The sequence below is a fragment of the Caenorhabditis elegans genome, chromosome IV (assembly GCF_000002985.6).
Source record: "Caenorhabditis elegans chromosome IV".
NCBI classification, from domain to species: Eukaryota; Metazoa; Nematoda; class Chromadorea; order Rhabditida; family Rhabditidae; genus Caenorhabditis; species Caenorhabditis elegans.
This window is the reverse complement of record NC_003282.8, coordinates 8,188,894-8,206,343: the sequence shown is the minus strand read 5'-3', so window position 1 is coordinate 8,206,343 and position 17,450 is coordinate 8,188,894. Positions and strand designations below refer to the sequence as shown.

At 35.3% G+C, this 17,450-nt stretch overlaps 3 protein-coding genes and 2 non-coding genes across 6 annotated transcripts; 3 read left to right on the top strand and 2 right to left on the bottom strand.

Annotated features, from left to right (window-relative positions):
* Positions 1 to 943: 943 nt before the first annotated feature.
* Positions 944 to 1,227, bottom strand: C07G1.14. Its single transcript, NR_056295.1, has one exon. It is a non-coding gene; the product is annotated as an Unclassified non-coding RNA C07G1.14 (non-coding RNA).
* A 51-nt stretch (positions 1,228 to 1,278) lies between these two features.
* Positions 1,279 to 4,915, top strand: hgrs-1 (Hepatocyte growth factor-regulated tyrosine kinase substrate). Its single transcript, NM_068974.9, has 7 exons — positions 1,279 to 1,315; positions 1,372 to 1,456; positions 1,517 to 1,703; positions 2,103 to 3,356; positions 3,877 to 4,255; positions 4,301 to 4,483; positions 4,548 to 4,915. Exons 1-7 carry the CDS (start codon positions 1,288 to 1,290, stop codon positions 4,619 to 4,621), a joined length of 2,190 nt encoding a protein of 729 aa, NP_501375.2. The 5' UTR covers positions 1,279 to 1,287; the 3' UTR covers positions 4,622 to 4,915.
* Positions 4,916 to 5,110: 195 nt separating this feature from the next.
* glrx-22 (Glutaredoxin domain-containing protein) lies at positions 5,111 to 5,740 on the top strand. Its single transcript, NM_001038302.2, has 3 exons — positions 5,111 to 5,184; positions 5,277 to 5,378; positions 5,430 to 5,740. Exons 1-3 carry the CDS (start codon positions 5,116 to 5,118, stop codon positions 5,652 to 5,654), a joined length of 396 nt encoding a protein of 131 aa, NP_001033391.1. The 5' UTR covers positions 5,111 to 5,115; the 3' UTR covers positions 5,655 to 5,740.
* Positions 5,741 to 7,392: 1,652 nt separating this feature from the next.
* Positions 7,393 to 17,440, top strand: wsp-1 (CRIB domain-containing protein). Of its 2 annotated transcripts, NM_171393.8 has the most exons (10): positions 7,393 to 7,509; positions 7,714 to 8,067; positions 8,826 to 8,916; positions 14,827 to 14,973; positions 15,211 to 15,319; positions 15,368 to 15,637; positions 16,091 to 16,286; positions 16,335 to 16,598; positions 16,644 to 16,766; positions 16,822 to 17,440. In NM_171393.8, exons 1-10 carry the CDS (start codon positions 7,417 to 7,419, stop codon positions 16,996 to 16,998), a joined length of 1,824 nt encoding a protein of 607 aa, NP_741459.2. In that variant the 5' UTR covers positions 7,393 to 7,416; the 3' UTR covers positions 16,999 to 17,440. The 2 variants fall into 2 exon arrangements, with proteins under 2 accessions (NP_741459.2, NP_001379549.1); NM_001392345.1 differs by lacking the exons at positions 7,393 to 7,509; positions 7,714 to 8,067; positions 8,826 to 8,916 and adding an exon at positions 13,149 to 14,251.
* Positions 12,971 to 13,170, bottom strand: C07G1.12. Its single transcript, NR_056294.1, has one exon. It is a non-coding gene; the product is annotated as an Unclassified non-coding RNA C07G1.12 (non-coding RNA).
* Positions 17,441 to 17,450: the final 10 nt, after the last annotated feature.

The window sequence follows — 17,450 nt, the reverse complement described above, 5'->3', positions numbered from 1 at the left end:
TAAATGCTCCAGATCAAGCATGCTCCGTTGGACATCCTTTTCATGGAATTTAAATTTTGACTTTGTGTAATCGCAAATTTTAACTTCATTTTTTCGATTATGACGCGTCGTTACCAGGTGATTTTTTTGATTAAAAAATTTTCTCAAAACTTATCACTTTAAATTAAAATTGAAGTTTCTGAAACAATATAAGATTTTTTTCTTAAGAGGGCAGGCTTGTAAGTTAGCGTCTATGAATTTAGTGAAGTTTACACTGTCTTCAAGAAAACCCGCTTTCTACCTTTCCCACTTCCTCGTAGATCTCACTATTATATTCTACATTCGCATGGTTTTTATTGATTAGGTAAGGACACTTGAGAGTTGGTTCGATATATTAAAATAATTTTTGAAAATCTTAAATTTCAGTACTATTTTTCTTCAAAGATCGTACTCCTGAAATCATAATTGAAATTTCATGCAATAAGTAGGCCTGAAATTTTAATTTTCCGACTACCGTAACCTTAAAGGCGCATGCAATTTTTCCAAAACGTTGTCTCGTCACGCGCATTCTTCTGAATCTGTTCTTTTGTTTTTTTTAAGTTGCAATTGATAAAAAACGATGTTTTAAAGTTTTTCCGTTCCTCTAAATGCTCATTTAATAGTTTTATAATATGTATTCCAATTATGTAGAGTTTTTCATATATTCTATAATTTCAAGAAATTCTATAAATTTACCTCTAAATCGCTTTGAACCTTAAAATTAAAAAATCGATAGTTTTTGGCTCATTTTAGTTTTTAGCTAATAAAAAACCAGCCGAATGATATTTTCTTAATTTAAAATCAAATTTAGACTTCAAAGTTTTTTCGCCAATAATGGCCGTGGCCTAGAGTCCACACGAGGAATGTTATCTCTGCGCCTCTTATTACGCAAAACTGGCCAGTCGACTGGTCCACCACCCAGTTCAATCAATTCTTTCACAACACACCGTTTTTCTTTCTTTTTTCCAGCTACCTTATCGTTTAGTCATCCACATCGAATTTGTTTATTTTTTATTTTCCCCTTTTATGTTTCCCTTTTTTCCAGTTTTATCGAATTTTCATTTCCCCCGGTTCACGTAGAAAACAATGAATAAAAATATAATTGGGGTAAATGGACATTTGAAGAAAAAATCAAAATTTAGTATTATTCCTAAAAATTTTAACTCCAAGATCCAGCACGCAATGGTAACTTTTTTATAACTTTTATAACTTCTTTCTCTCTTAAAAGGATCTTCCGAAATTCAATGTTTAACTTTTCAGAATAAAAAAATGGCTACAAAATTTCAACGAGTTCTGGGTAAGTTTTTAATATTAAAATATTATATATTGAGTACTAAAAAATCAATAATTTAGACCAGGCGACAGACAGTACATTGGTTGAGCCAAATTGGGAAGGAATTATATTGTGTACAGATATGATTAGATCCGGAGAAGTTCCGTAAGTTTTTTTTTGTTTAGAGAAATCAATATCTGAAGTGCTTAAAATTATAAATTTCAGTGCAAAACCATCACTCCAAGCAATCAGAAAACGTATGCAACATGAAAATCCGCATGTCGTAAATCACACTCTTCTCGTTTTGGATGCTTGTGTCAAAAATTGTGGGCATAAAGTTCATGCAGAAGTGGCGACACGAGAATTTATGGAAGATTTTAAGAATTTAGTTACTGAGAACAAATATGACGAAGTTAGTGTCTCATCTACACATTCACTTTAAAAATTTTTATAATTTGAAATCTAATAATCGAAAATTATAAAATTCTCCGCCTAAATTGGCAAAGATTTGAGAAGAAAAATGATAGCAATGATGATGTTTCGAAAATTATAAAAGTGGCTAGTTGATCTCTCAGGCAGCTCGCTCTAATATAATTTTTTAACGTCAATTTGCAATCTTTTCAAATTTCTATAATATTTCAAGTCATATTCGAACTTTTTCAGATTTTGTAACCGTTTGAGATAATTTAACAATTTTTTGTTTAAAAAAAGCTCAATCTGGAAATAGTACTTTAAAAAATCAACAGCCAAAAAGGATTCTCAAAATCATTGCCATATTTTCTAGCTAAGCGTATAATTTTTAATTTGTCAGGTGAAAAACAAGTCGCTGGAAATGCTTCAATGTTGGGCAACTGCATTCGCTAATAAGCCAGAATACAAAATGGTAGTTGACACTCATAATCTCATGAAGCTCGCTGGTTTCGATTTTCCATCTTTGAAAGAAGCAGATGCAATGTTTATGGCTCAAGTTGCTCCAGAATGGGCTGATGGACCAGAATGTTATCGTTGCCGTTCCGTATTCTCTGTGTTCACTAGAAAACATCATTGCCGAGCTTGTGGACAAATTTTTTGTGATAAATGCAGTTCGAGAGAACTTGCTCTTCCACAATTCGGAATTGAAAAAGAAGTTCGTGTTTGTGAAACATGTTACGAGAAGAAAGTCGCTGAAGTCAAGGAGAGGTATCCTGCAGTTAAAAAGCAATTAGATGCTGCACATGGAAGAAAAGGTGATTCAGAAGCTGATAAAGCTGCGAAAGAGAAACTTTTGAGAGAAAAAGAAGAGGAAGATCTTGCTCTAGCAATAGCTATCAGTCAAAGTGAAGCAGAAGCAAAAGAAAAGGAGAAACAGAATAATTTATATTCAATGTATAATGGAATCAAGCCAGAAGTCGATGGATACAAAGGAGCAGCTGAACCTGTTACAGCTCCACCACCAGATGACTCGTCTTCTGATCCACTTGCCAGATACTTGAACAGAGACTATTGGCAGCAGAAAAAAGAAGGAAAAGTGGAGGATTGGTCATCCAGATCTTCTGCTCTATCTGCTACTGCACCACCACCTTCCGAACCTTCGATTGCTCCATCCATTTGTTCAACTCTTATGGGTCCTGATGATAATTCATTGAATGCTGATATTGCTGCAATGTCTTTGGGTGGTACTAATGGACTTAATGGAACAGTTAGTGATGATGCGAAATTGCAAGCAGATGATACAATGAAGTGGTGTCAATCAATTCGAGAACAAGTTTCAGTCATGGACAATAGAATTCGATCGAATCTTGCCAGAGGTCGCCCTGTATTCAATGATTCTGCTATTCAAGATCTATTCACGAAACTTACTGAACTCCATTCTCATGTTCTCAGCCGAATGCATACATTGGATGAACAACGCGGATATTATGAGAGTCTACAGGATCATTTAGCGAATATTGGAGAAGCACGTCAAGCAATTGATGAAATGCGTGAAGAACATGAACGAAAACGTCAAGAACGAATGGCTGAAGAGCAACGATTGAGACAGGCACAGATGCAGCAGACTTTGGAGATGATGAGAATGAAAAAACATGTTAGTTTTCCTGCTTTTCAAAACCTATATCACCCAGATGCGAAATTTTGCGTCAATAGTACGGTTCCGGTCTCGACACGACAATTTTTTTTGTTAACTTCAAACAGGTGTGCGCCTTTAAAGGGCACTGTAATTTCAAACTTCCCTGGCTACAGAATTTTAATTCATTAAAAATACATGATAATGTTTTTTTCTTAATTTTTCGTTAAAAATTATACTTTCAAACTTCTAGATTAAAACAACACATAACCTTTCACAAATCGTAAGAAAAATTCCGCAGCAGGGATAGTCTAATACTACAGTACTCTTAGTATTTAACGAAATGTTATCGTGTCGGGACCGGGTACCGTAATTTTGGTGCAAAAATTGCAAGTTTTGGCGCCTGGAGTAATACGTATCTCATGTTATTTTTCAAGCCGCTCTCTTATTCCAAAGTTAACAAATTCCTTTTTTCCTATTCTATCACACAGTAAAGCTTCCCAAAAATTTGTCTAATTGATTCAAGAAAACATGTTTTCAGGCAATGCTAATGGAACAACGCGAGCAAGCTCTTCAAAGATTCCAACAGCAACAACAAGAAATGGCAATGCGTCGACATCAGCAACAAGCTTACTACAATCCACAACAAATGGGTTATGGAGCACCTCCTCCTTCAGGACCTCAACAGCCTCCACAACAATCATATTATGGATACCAACAAGGACCACAATCACAGGCTCCTCCTCCATCGAGTCAATATCAGCAGTCACATGCTTCGACGCAGCAACAACAACAACAATACTATCAACATTATCAGGCAAATCAGACCGTTACTCAACCAGTACAACAAGCTCAACAACAATACCAACAACAATATCAAGGATACTATCAGCAACAACAGCCATATCAACAACAAGCAGGTATGTATACTTATAAGACCCCTCAGTGTATTTAAGAGTTTTCAGGTTACCAAAATCCTCAACAACACCAAAATTATCAAAATGGAACAACTAATGAAAATGGACAATATCAACAGCAGCAATCATCTGAAGTGAAACAAGAACATCAAAATCATGGATATCAACAACAGCAAGCACAACATCCACCTGCTTCTGTTGCTTCGAACGGTCATAATGGATATGGAAATGGTATGTTCGATAAAATTTTGTTTTAATTCTGTACAGAAAAGAAACTTTAAACTCTTCGTTTCAGTTGATCAAAATGCTCATCACCATCAACAGCAACAACCTCAAATTGCCGAACAACCACTTATTTCATTTGACTAGAACACATGGCTGACATAAATCCCAATGATTCTGTAAATTTGTAGTCTGATATCAACTGTGATAGTGAACAATCCTCTCTCTCTCTCTCTCATATACCCTGTTTTCTGGTGCTACTTTTTGAAACTCGCTAACCCAATTTTTGTGCATGAAAGTGTTCATTTATGAACCCAGTAAAATAATTTATTGTATTGTCTGTATACAACGTGCTTCACCTCCCCAAACACCCCCCATTTTCCTACTATTCATTTTTTTTTCTAAATTATTTTTTTTTCAATGAAACGACATGGTGACGGTTTTTTTTCAATTTTTTTTGCATAGATACATTTATAAATAATTGTAGATCCCAAAATAATATTTCATTTCAAAACGAATGGTTGAAAATCCAAATTTATCAGATTAGCCAATTATGAGTAATCCTCGAAAAAGGCATAAGTTAATCTACAGACGTCATCCGGGATTTTATAAAAATTGCAATGATTTTACTTACAGAAAAGATGGGAGGATCTGCATCAACACCACCCAAGCCAACACTATCGGAACATTCGAAAAAAATTGTTGAGGAAGTAAATATTTATTAACTTTCAATATTCAGAAAATTTACCGATTTCTAAAAATATGGCGATCAATGAAATACTCATAAGAAGTAATTTTCCAGGTCAAGGAACATGCGGTTGTTCTCTACACAAAAGATGGATGTGGTTATTGTGTGAAAGCTAAGAATGAGCTTTACGAGGATGGAATTCATTATACAGAAAAGGTTTTTTTAAATATTATATGAATTCAAAAAATAGGTAATTAAATTTCTTAGAATCTGAATACGGTGTCAAAAGTGATTCCAAATCCACAAGAATACATTCAAGGGCTCATGGATTTGACACGTCAGCGAACTGTTCCACAGATTTTCATTTGTGGGAAATTCGTTGGTGGATACACAGAACTCAACGCTCTTAGACCGAATCTCGCTAAAATTCTGGAAACTTGCTCAGTGGACAATGGGGAGACACTCCGGAGAGAATATGCATCGAAAATTTGAAGTTTATTATTTATACTTTTTCGTTTTAAAATGTGCCATTTAAATTACTGCGAGTGCAATATAAATTCAATAAATACTTGAATTGCAATAACTATCAATTTAATATAAATGGTTAATAATCCATATTTCATCTTTTCATTGATATATTTACCCGTTCTTCACTGCTTTTCATGATATGCATTCGCCTGTGACCTCCCAGTCGCTTCTTAATCCGAGCGGTCCATTCATTATACGCCGGCGGTCCCTTTTCTTTTATTCCTCTCGGGTTTCGCTCAATACAACTCATAAGCCGTCCAACCCACAAAACTCTGACTTTTGTCCTTTTCCATCGTTATTCTCACTCTTCCGCCGTTTTTTTTTGCTTCGTGTCCAGATGACCCGAATTTATAAGTGAATCGATCGGGAGAAAATGAAGGGTGGCAAAAGGCAGCAATTTTCGGATTATATGACATTGTTTTTTTGTTGTTTCGTCGTTTTCATGAACAATTTCAAAAAGTAAGCAATTTAAATTGATTTTTTCGTTTCAATTATTTTTAGAAAATTCAATGCTGCAAGCGCGCTCTAATAATTATCATTTTTCTAAATTTCTAAACGTCATTCTGACTCTACCAAACACCATTTTTTATTTTTTACTGAATGTTTTGTTTCGCATTTTGAAAAAAATTATCAATTTTCAATGTTTGTCATGTCAACTTGATGCTTATCAGTGACTCATATGTTCGCTTTATAGTTTGATGATGATTCAGCCTCTCTTTATTTTTTTTGTGTAGGTTTGCCTTTTTTGTCCGTTTAGAACAAATTAATTTTGAATATGGAATCTTTAAATTTATCGTAAAAGTTCTGAAATTACTTTTCCGGAATCTCGTTCCCAAATTTATACTTTTTCAATCATTCTGAGCGGCGGCGCGTTGCAAAAACTTTTCAATTGATTTCTTCATGCATGCAGATTAAATTTGTATTTTATTGTTATTAGTTCCAGAACAAATAAAAACATCTTGATTATGGTTTCCGATTAGAAATACATTTTTCTTGTCATTTGAGCGTGAAAAGTCGATAAATAGTGTACTAGTTTACCAAACAGAACAATTAACGTCTGCAGGAAGTTAGTCAGAATGCAAACATTTTCTCTGTTCAGCACAATTTCCGAGAGCTTTCTCATTGTCGGAATTGTTTGAATTTTGAAAAATCCATGCGAGAAAAAGATTTTTAAATCGAAATCTCGACACTCAAATGGCTGCGGCGGTCGACTATTTGTACACGAGAGTGTGTGATGGCTAAACATTTGAAACGAACGCATGCATTAAGTACACCAAGAGCAGGAGCTACAATGAACAAAAGTTTGCCTTTTACGATATTTCTCAAGAATTTTCGATTTTATTTAAATAAACTTGAGACACCTTCCATTTGAGTCATTTCGCTCAGTTTTCTCGTTTAGTTTGACTTAATTTCTTTCCGTTATTGATTTTTAACACATTTTCCCACCAAAATTATTAGTTAGGGATAAGGGAAAATGAAAACTTATTTCCCCATAGGAACTATAAGTTTATTCTTCAATTTATTTTTAGTAAATTCTTAAAAAATTATTAAACACTTTTCGATAATTTTTGATATTCGTGCAGCCCTGAATTTAATACTCTCTCCTCTGCCAATATTATATTTTTTCTGTTTACTTATTTTGAAGTTATCATTCTTCTCCTTTATCTAGCTGTAAATACCCTCGATAAACTGAAAATTTCAGATATACCTCGGATCATCAAAACATATGTCGGTATATCCTCCCACGCCGACAATGTCCATGATGAATGGCGGAGTAGATAGGAAAAGAGCAAAGCGTCCACCAAATGTTGGATCTAAAGTAAATTTTAATTTTGAAAACTGCAAATATTTTTTAATGAACCGAAAATTACCTCAAATTAAGGAGAAAGTCCGAAAGTTTTTTGAAAATACTAAATCTTGAATTTTAGTTTGAAAAAAATTGTCCGTAAAATTTTCAAAGAAAAGCTGAAACATGCAAAATTTCAGTTTAATTCAATTTAATAAACAACATTTTCATTTTCAGGAGCTCAATTCACAAGAAAATGAGATGCTTTTCGCTTTGGTCGGCTCAGAAGCTGTCTGTCTGACTGCTGCAGTTGTTCAACTTTTAAAATCAGATCGTGGTGCATGGAGGGTCGATTTACCACATGGAGTCATTTCACTTGTTAAAGATTATGCACAAAGAGCATATTTCCTTCGAATTTTTGATATTCTCGAAGAGCGAATAGTTTGGGACTTTAAATTGTATAAAGCATTTCGAGCTCAATCATTTCCACAATGTCGAAAATTGTTAGCTTTCGAGCAAATGGAAAATGGAGAAGATGGAGTCGTCATTGGATTGAATTTTTTTAGTGAATACGAGGCCGCTGAATTTAAGGTATCATTTTCTGTTTAAAAAATTATTTTTTCAAAAATTTTTAAGCATAACTGAACGAATAGTAATAAAAAAAATTTCATTTTAAATAACTCTTCAGTTGATTTTTTTAATCTAAAAGCTTTCTTTTAACTCATATTAGTAGGAGTATATAAAAGAAAGTACGGGAAAATTCGGCGAACTAAAAATTCAGCAGAAAAAACTTAAAAAAACGGTGGAACCTGTTTTGGAGTTCTAGCGCGCGAAAAACAAAAAAAAACGATTTTCGCAGAAAAAAGTGTGAAGTTTTAAAATGTGTAAGGTTTTTTTAAGTTTGCGAAAATAAAAAATCGGTAATATTTTCCCGGTAAAACCGAAAAATGGATTTTTCGCCAGAAGCAGGAATAAAAAGCGAAGAAAATCTTAGTTTGTTAAATAAATGTTAAATGAAAAATCAAATTCAAGTAAAACAAAAATTGAACCTAAAAAAGAAAAATTCAGAGGAAAAGAATTTACTGTAATTTTTATTTCACGTATATTTATGGAGTAATTAAAGTGATGTCAAAAAAAATTGTGCATCTTTTTCAATTTTTGAGCACCGATGAATTGAGAGAAATGTGAAATATACATTTTTGCATTTTTTTTTTTGGCATCACATGAAAAAAAATCTCACATAAATATTTTTTGTTAATTGCTGATTCTAAAAAATTCAAAATTTACAGTATTTTTTCAAGAATTAATTATTTCTCAATATATAGTTTTAAATAACTATTTAATTTCAGGAACATCTTGAGCGTCGTCACGCGCAGGAACGGAAATCTACGAGTACAACACGCCCCGCCCACCCAGGAATGCCGATAGTTGTCTCTTCAGGTTAGTTTTTTTACTCATTGTTTCAAAAAGTAATATGCTCTTTCTTGTTTCAAATCAATTCGATTCAACAATTAGAGAACAAAATGTCATTTTCATTCATTGAAAACGAGTCATAGAGGTTGAATGTTAACTACTTGCTCAAAGTCTCGTCGAACCGCACCCTCTTTGCTCTTTTCCTCTCAAAAAAGTTACGTGGTTAATGCTCTTCTCGTCAGTTTTTTTTCCGCGCGGAAAGATGCCAAATCTACAGTTTACTCTCTTTTCTTACATACACATGCACACGCATAGTTTGTATCACTTTTGTTGGCTCACCGCCAATTTCTGACTCCGCAAGTAGGAGGAGAAAGAGGAGAAGATGGAAGAAAAGTCGAACAATAAATATATGGAATCTTCAGCTTTTTGTTCGCTTCTCTCTTCCCGTTTCCATAATTTTTCTTGTATATCTCCCGAAATATTATCAAATTTTGATCGCTACAACAGCAATACAAATTATTTTTAATTTAAAGTTTTTGAAGTTTTAGTGAAATATTTAGTTTCTAAAAAGATTTTTTATAAAATTAGACCAAAATAATACAAAATCCTAATAACGTAAGAGATACAAATTTAAGCTCATAAGTCTTCCAGAATCAGTAGTTTTTGAGTTTTATCCATCTTATCCATAAAATCAGAAATATTCTTTTCTCGCATATCCTCAATATTTTCTTGTTTTAGATAGCACTAAACTGTCAGTCCTAGGTCTTAACTAAAATGTGATATTACGTTTCGAATACTTCGAAAAATTCACAGAAAAAGTTGTTTAGTAACTTTCCATCCGTTCTCCTGTTTGCCGTTCCGATTACTACATTTCTTGAGCATAAGCATCTTTTTCCACTTCTCGCCTACAAACTGTATACTTTTCTCTTTTTTTTAACTTTTCTTCTCTTGTTCTTCCTGAATCAGATTTAAGCCGTAAAAGTTGTATTACTTTCCCATCTTCGTCCTATTGTCGTTTTAGTTTTTCTTGGTGTCAAGCCATCAGTAGAAGCATTGCTTGATAGGCCATACACAAATATATTGGTTTTCGAAGATGAAAAGAAAGCATTCCGAGTCTTGTACGGAAGAGAAGAAATCCGATCTTCAGTTATTTTTTTCTTTTTCTCTTTCCTACCTGTCCGATCCGATTTCGGTGTTGCTCCGATAAATTCATCATCTTCTTCACGCGTCAGGAGGAGGAAAAGGACTGGTCAATTCGTTTCAATCGTTTCCTGTCTTTTTTTTCTGGCGGCGAATTGCTGCTGCAGTGACGACGAAAACGGCAAAACTAATTGGGCTAGCTATTATGTACTCAGGATTCAGTTACCACGCCCATCCAAGAAAATACTGTGTTTACAACATTTGAACATACGCATTGTTTCATTTTTTGTTGAATTTAGCACTTTTGCACTTTTGATTTTAGGGTTTTCATAAATTTGAGCAATAATTATGTTAATTCTCATATTGTTCAGAGAATATATTCGGATCAATGGTTTCGTCAAAATATTTCGGTTTTTCCAAAAATCGAAAAAATAAAAGTTTAGAAATTTACAAACAATTTCTGAGTTTCATCAAATTTTGCTCATCTTGATGGAAACATATATTTTTAAAAAAATTTTATGCTCTGGAGGCTTTTTTTCGTTCTAAATTGTACTTTTGTGTTTTGAACTTTTTGAACAGTAAGCGCCAAAAGTTTCAACCTTGACAACTCGAGACATTCTTATCGCCTACCCCCTGTGTACACCATATTCGGGAGAAAAAGTTTGAGTTTCGAACCATAATTCAGGGTGTTCATCCTCTGAACACACAGTCACTCAAAAAGCGTCCTCATTTAAATGTTCGTCTTATGTTGTTGTCCTAAAAGTTGTTGAATACCTAGTTTGACCTTGTCTCTTTGACCTCTCTCTCCCTCATTTACTGTCCCTTCGTCCGAGAATCTTGCTTCCACCACTTTTCAACACCAACATCGGGTAAGCCGCCCTCTTAATCCGACCTGATGAGTTTCGTGTAAAAAAGGTTGGCAGACGAAAGGCGGGACACAGGTGAAAGCGAAAAGACAAGCTGCTCAAAAGACTTTTTGTTTGTTTTCTTGGACGAATGGCTTTGAGGGCAAAAGATTGAGAGAGTGGAAAAGAAGATTACATATCACAGTCTATTGGCATATTTATCGACTTTTATTCAACTTTTCCAATTTTTCAACTTTTGGTTTCTTCGAAAATTGTTCGACGTTTGTTGGTCTTATTTTTGATCTCGATCGTATTATTCTATTCTATTATTCTGGAGCGGTAATTTTTTGAAATGACCAATCCATTGAAATTAATACAAATTGTCATTTACTATAATAGATAATCGGAAAAAAAAGTTGAAATTGAAACTTATTAAAACGTACCTGATATCTCGGAATGGTCTTACTGTAGTCTACTGTATTCCTAACTTACAATACGATATGTCATTATGTGTCACTTGATTCGAAGTTATATTGCTTACAATCTATAAAATTCTATTTGAAAAAATAGAAATTTGTTCTGACCTATCATGAATCTCAGTTTTGTGTTCCTCTAAAGCATGAGCCACTTTCAATCGACGCATGTGAAAAGCGGGCCACTTGAAAGAGCAAGGAGTAGGACAAGACGAGTACAGGATTCAATGGAGATCTACGTGATCTTACCCGTGCCTTGTGCTCTACAATGTTCAATCTGAACAAAGAACGAGCACTGGTTCAATTATAAGGTTTTCATACTTTTTATTTTCTTCTCTTTTTTACAATAGTGCTTCAAGTCTCCATCTCTTCTTCTGCAGCAATCCTATGCGGTTGTATTATGTTCATGCATTAATTTTTGAGAAGTCGACACTTGAGAGGAAGTTATAATTAGGTTTTCGTATATAGTTTTGTATTTGGCGCAGGTTATTTTTGAAACATAGTATATCTTTAAAATCTGTTAACAGAACACAAGCAGATGTGAAAAAAGTGTAGAAATTATTTAATAATAAGTGAAACTGGCTGTTCCTTCCGTTTTCCGAATGTCATTATTGACGTCTAGAGGTGTAGCTGTTCCTACGTGTTGTTGTTAGCGGGTGTGACAGTAGTCAAACGATGATTGAATAATTTTTGTGTTGAAGTACACGCTTTCAAACAAAAAAGTAAAATCTTAGTTTTTTCAGTCTTACCGCTGTTTTAAATTTGAAGGATCACCCTTAAGAACGGTGTCTCGTTTACTATAAAAGTACTGTAAACTCAAGAAAAAAATTACGATACTTCTTACAAAGTATTTCTGGTAGCCACACATTGACACCTAAGTCACAAACTAATAGAAACATTATCTTATTATTTCTCAGTTTTTTAATGTTTAACTATATTGAGACTCTCTCCGTTAGAGGTTCAGGGCAGCACATACACACATACACATACTCATCGGTGTTGACTCCGCCTAACTCTCGTGAGAAGAGAAGTGCTTCAGTTCACCTCCCCACAGTTTTCGCCCCATCATTTCGGTCACTTTTACTATTCATTTCTTACATGGAAAATTTTTGGAATATGTAAAAAATATCATTTTTTGAATAGAAATAGATAGTTGTTAGGAATTCAATTAATATTTACATCTGTTTCCTCTGTCAATATGCACATCTCACTGCCGCCAAACTGTGGTAGTGTGTTGTGTAATTTGATTCCGAATCGAAACGATTGGGCGAGAGAGAAAATTAGAGGGAGAGAAGCCGAACGGTGTGAAGAGGCGAAACGGTATACAATAATGATGTGTATTATGACGGTTTTCATTTCGTTCTGTTTCTATGATTCTCTGAATATCCGTTCGAATCACTAAGTGCTTGTACGCCAATCAGAAAGTCATGGCAATTTAAAAGATTTAGAAATGCAAACGTTTTTTTTTCCAAATTCACTTTTCATCAGACTTCAGCAAGATTTTTTGAAGAATAGGATGTTACAAATTATGCTTGCGTAAATATGCAACATTTTTTGGAATGCCCATTTTCGAAGTCAACTAGAGGTATAATTTGGAACCCTTATATACATCTCTCCTTTCAATTGTTTCACACATCACTCGGATATCTCAAGTGAATTTGTTCCATTCCTTCATTTTATGACCTGAAAATTCCGATTCTCACAGCTTTCGATTCCATAAACGTCACCTTTCGACATTTCCCATATACTCTTTTTTCTCTCGCTTTCATCTCCATAATTTGCGACGATCTTTTTCGCCTTCTTTCAGAAGTATCAGAAGTAGTAGCCATTCGAAGAATAATAACATGTGGATGGTGGTAAGCGAGGATCCGGCCGGCCGCCTCCGCTATCAGTACCACAACCTGCCGGTCGCTCAATCGTTTCCTCCTCCTTCCCACCCTCCGCCACCGTCTGCGACAACCAATCCGTCGTCCAATAAACCGTCAACCGTTTCGTCGGCGGCTCAAATTTATTCGTCCTTTCCATCCTCCACTTCCTCTTCCGGTACTGGCGGTCATCTTCACCATAACCATATGCAACGTTTTGCACGTGGAGGATGCTCTAGCTTCCCTGATTCTATGGGATCCTCACCTCGTACTACCCATCGGAGTCATACTCTACCAAATGGAGGATATTATGAAATGGAACAATATGACAATGTAAATGATTATTCGACTTATGGAGGTCCTGATTCCACGTCAAGCTCAACAAGCTCATCTGCAGAATACCAAGATCCAGTATATTCAACAAGGTATGGAGGATCCACAGGTACATATGCAAGGCGTCAGAACTATGCAAGATGTTATGTTCCAATATCTGCTGATGCATTCTATTACTATCACAATCAACAAAAGCAACTACAACAGCAACATCATCAGCAGCAACAACAGCAGCTAGCATTCCGACCTCGTCATCGATCATCACATCATCATCAAGAACCTCGTCGACATAGAGCTCCGAGTCCTGATCCAGACTATTCACCCCCACTTTCTCGAAATAAGGTACGATTTCATATCCCAGAAGAACCAGTATCTCGTGGTGACTATGTGAGTTCTCGACACGTATTCAATACGGATGACTTCGGTGACGAAGACGACGATTATGAATCAGTATCGATGAATCCTGATCCTGCACCTCATTCTGATTCCGTATTAGTTCATCGATCAAATGGTCAAGTATCTGTTATGGTCACAAAGAAAGAAGAACCTATCTACTGTTCTGGAGGAAGTGATAGTAGTACAGAGAGTAGCAGTGCAACACCATCATCTGTAGAAGCAGATACTCCACCACCAATTCCATCTCATCCACCTGCAAGGCATCGATTAGTGAAGAAAAGTTCTAGTTCGACATCAATTTCGCTTAATGGTTTGTTTTACAGACTTTAAATATTCTGATGTCTGAATCTTCACCTCATCATTTTTACTCTTCTACAATAGTTTCTAAAACCTTTTAAAATCTCCCAAAAATTACACAGCTTGTGAAGCTTGAAAATTTAAAAACGAATTTAGTTTTTCGAAACTTCTAAAAGTATAGGAAGTGTCAACAAGTTGAACTCATGATGTGTATTTGCACTTTATCATAATATTTTTGTTTACTTGATCACTATCTTTCCATATTATCGTTTTTTCTTTGAGTTGATCAATTTGATAGACAGAATCTGGTTCTATAAGAGTTTTTCACACAAATTTGGAAAGCAAACATCCAACCCAGGATGGCGAGAAATTCGGACCGATTATTTGTGTTCATGTCATGTTATGAGCACCGCCGACCGAGTACTTGATCGGCTTCAAGCGCTCAGAGCACATGAACATCATTGTTGAGCAGAAATGCTGGAGAATAGAGAAAGATGATTTTTAACTGATTGGGTGATCGAATTGAAATGAAAAAGAACAGAGCACTTGACAGTGAGAACTTCTATATTTAATAATTTATTATTTCAGGAATCGGATCCACTCCAACACGACAATTCGAAATCACACAGGCTTATGGAGGAACAATTCGAGGACCTCCAATGGCAATTGGCGGAGGTCAAGGGATAACACAAATGGGAACTATGGCTGCTGCACCACAATCACATACACATACAGGTGAATATTTTTTTGGAAATTGAAAAATGATGTTCTCGTAGTCAGTAATTGAATTTCTGAATAAAATTACGTAAACTTAAAAAAAATCACATTTTATATCTCATTTCTTATGCATACTTTGCAAAATTTGCTCATATTTTAATGATTAATAAATTGAAAAGATTGTTACATAAATTTGGTGAGAAATCTCTTCAAAAAATAACATTAATTTTAATTAAATATTTTCAATATTTACAGATGGAAATGCTAGCAGTAGTGGATCATGGTTCCGGAAAGATAAAAACAAAAAGAAGGATAAAAAATCGAAAATTAAGAAAGAGGATATTTCTAATCCAACAAACTTTCAGTGAGATTTATTCCGTTTTAATGGTTTAAATTAAACTAAATATTTCAGACATAAAGCTCATGTTGGATGGAATCAGGATAGTGGATTCTCGAATACAGTTTACGACGATGATATGGATGAAGCTACTAAAAATATTCTAAAGGCTGCTGGATTGGAAAGCAATAATCTGAATGAGGATGATAAGAAATTCGTGAAAAAATTCATTGCCAAGAACTATGATAAATATGTATCTGTTGGAAGTTTGGATCCATCACAAATCTCATCACCTCTTCCACCACCAATTCAGCAACATCCACAGATGAATCAGTCATGGAATCAGTTAGTTTTTTTGTTTTCATTTCGGAAAAAAATAACTCCAAACCAGAAAAAATAAATTTAATTATGGTCCGACATCTACTGGGTTTCGCCCCTGTGAAGATACATGCATATGCGCTGTGTGAGTCGAAACCCGGTAGATGTCGGACCATGAAAAAGAGTAATGGCAACGCAATCCCAATTATTCTCCCCCGAAATGCTTTCGATGTAGTTTTTTTTCCGCAAACTTACAAAAAAAGTTAAAAGTAATATGTTTCTGTTACAGTTAACCCTTGAATATATTTTACGACTACTGTTTTTTGTAGCTGAGAACCAGAAATATTATGAAATATTTAATATAAATACTAGAAATATTAGAAATGAAATTAGTGTTGCATTTGGTGAGGGCGTATTTCAGCCATATTAGAAATACGATAACAAAAAAGTTTTATTTTTAAATGAAAAAAAAATTTTCAGAACACCAGTGCGTCAATACAAACCATCATTCCCATCATCTGCTCCGATTGGAAGCGGTGCTTCATCATATTCCACACCTGCCGCTCCTCCACCTCCAACACGTGTCGAATCTCATGGATTGGCTCCAGCTCGTCCACCTCCTCCACCACCGTCATCTGGTACCCGTGGAATTGCACCATCAAGACCTTTACCTCAAGTAAGTAACCGGAGAGTGATTTTCTGAAAAAAATTAATTTATATTCAGGCGCCCAACTATGGAACCCCAGAGAATCGACCACATGCGGTTCCACCACCTCCACCCCCTCCACCACCACAATCATTTGGAATGGCTCCGATATCATCCGCAGCTCCTCCACCACCACCTCCTCCACCACCGATGGGATTGCCAGCAGTAGGAGCAGGAGCTCCACCCCCTCCACCTCCACCACCACCTTCAGGAGCCGGAGGACCTGCATCGGTGCTCGCAAAACTACCACCTGCTCAGGATGGAAGATCGAATTTGCTAGCGGTTAGTATACTTTTAAAAATGTTCACTATTGAATTTTGTATTCAGGAAATCCAAGCTGGAAAACAACTTCGATCCGTTCAACAAACTGCAGATTCACCAAAATCGGCTGGTGGTGATGCTCGTGGAGATGTGATGGCCCAAATTCGACAAGGAGCACAATTAAAACATGTAAGACAATTTTTAACCGAAAATTACTATTGATTCCAATTTTTTTAAACTTTAGGTGGATGCAGCTGCTGAGCAAGAACGTCGAAAGAGTACGACTTCTGGAGCCGCTGGAATGGGAGGATTGGCTGGAGCACTAGCAAAGGCTCTTGAGGAACGTCGAATGAATATGGGAATAGATGATACTAGTGATGATGATGACGATGAAGATGACAAAAATGAATGGTCAGATTAGACTAAATTATCTCATTAAACTTGTTTTCCTTCCATTTTTCGTTTCCTTTTTCTGTGCAAATCCCGTGTGAAACAGGGTAATTTTAGTCCCTCAAGTACAATTCTTGATTTGAAAAATTACAGAATCGTCAATTTCCAAGATAAATTATCATACATTTTGAAAGTGACGAATTTGTAAAACTTGTGCATTTAGTTTTTTTTTTTCTCCAAATCAGTGCCTATTCCGTGTGAATTTCTCTTCGTAAGCCCCCTTCCACACACCCGAAATACCAACAAACTTTTAAAACTCAACCAGTCTTCTTGTTTTTCTCCCGTAGATTTTTCTGTGATGCTCCCCTCTCATCCAAAACCATTGTCCCTTTTTAGACTTACAGCAGAAACGCTCATAATTTTTTTGCATATTATCATTTTTCTGGGTATCCACATAAATAATTTTTGTTTCCAATTCGATGA

Coding starts and splice junctions, on each gene's coding strand:
- hgrs-1 (NM_068974.9), top strand. CDS start 1,288: ATGGCTACAAAATTTCAACGAGTTCTGG. Junction 1,704..2,102: donor CTGAGAACAAATATGACGAA/GTTAGTGTCTCA, acceptor TTAATTTGTCAG/GTGAAAAACAAGTCGCTGGA. Junction 4,256..4,300: donor GCCATATCAACAACAAGCAG/GTATGTATACTT, acceptor AAGAGTTTTCAG/GTTACCAAAATCCTCAACAA.
- wsp-1 (NM_001392345.1), top strand. CDS start 13,192: ATGTGGATGGTGGTAAGCGAGGATCCGGCCGGCCGCCTCCGCTATCAG. Junction 14,252..14,826: donor GACATCAATTTCGCTTAATG/GTTTGTTTTACA, acceptor TTATTATTTCAG/GAATCGGATCCACTCCAACA. Junction 16,767..16,821: donor AAGGAGCACAATTAAAACAT/GTAAGACAATTT, acceptor TTTAAACTTTAG/GTGGATGCAGCTGCTGAGCA.
- glrx-22 (NM_001038302.2), top strand. CDS start 5,116: ATGGGAGGATCTGCATCAACACCACCCAAGCCAACACTATCGGAACAT. Junction 5,185..5,276: donor CGAAAAAAATTGTTGAGGAA/GTAAATATTTAT, acceptor GTAATTTTCCAG/GTCAAGGAACATGCGGTTGT. Junction 5,379..5,429: donor GAATTCATTATACAGAAAAG/GTTTTTTTAAAT, acceptor TAAATTTCTTAG/AATCTGAATACGGTGTCAAA.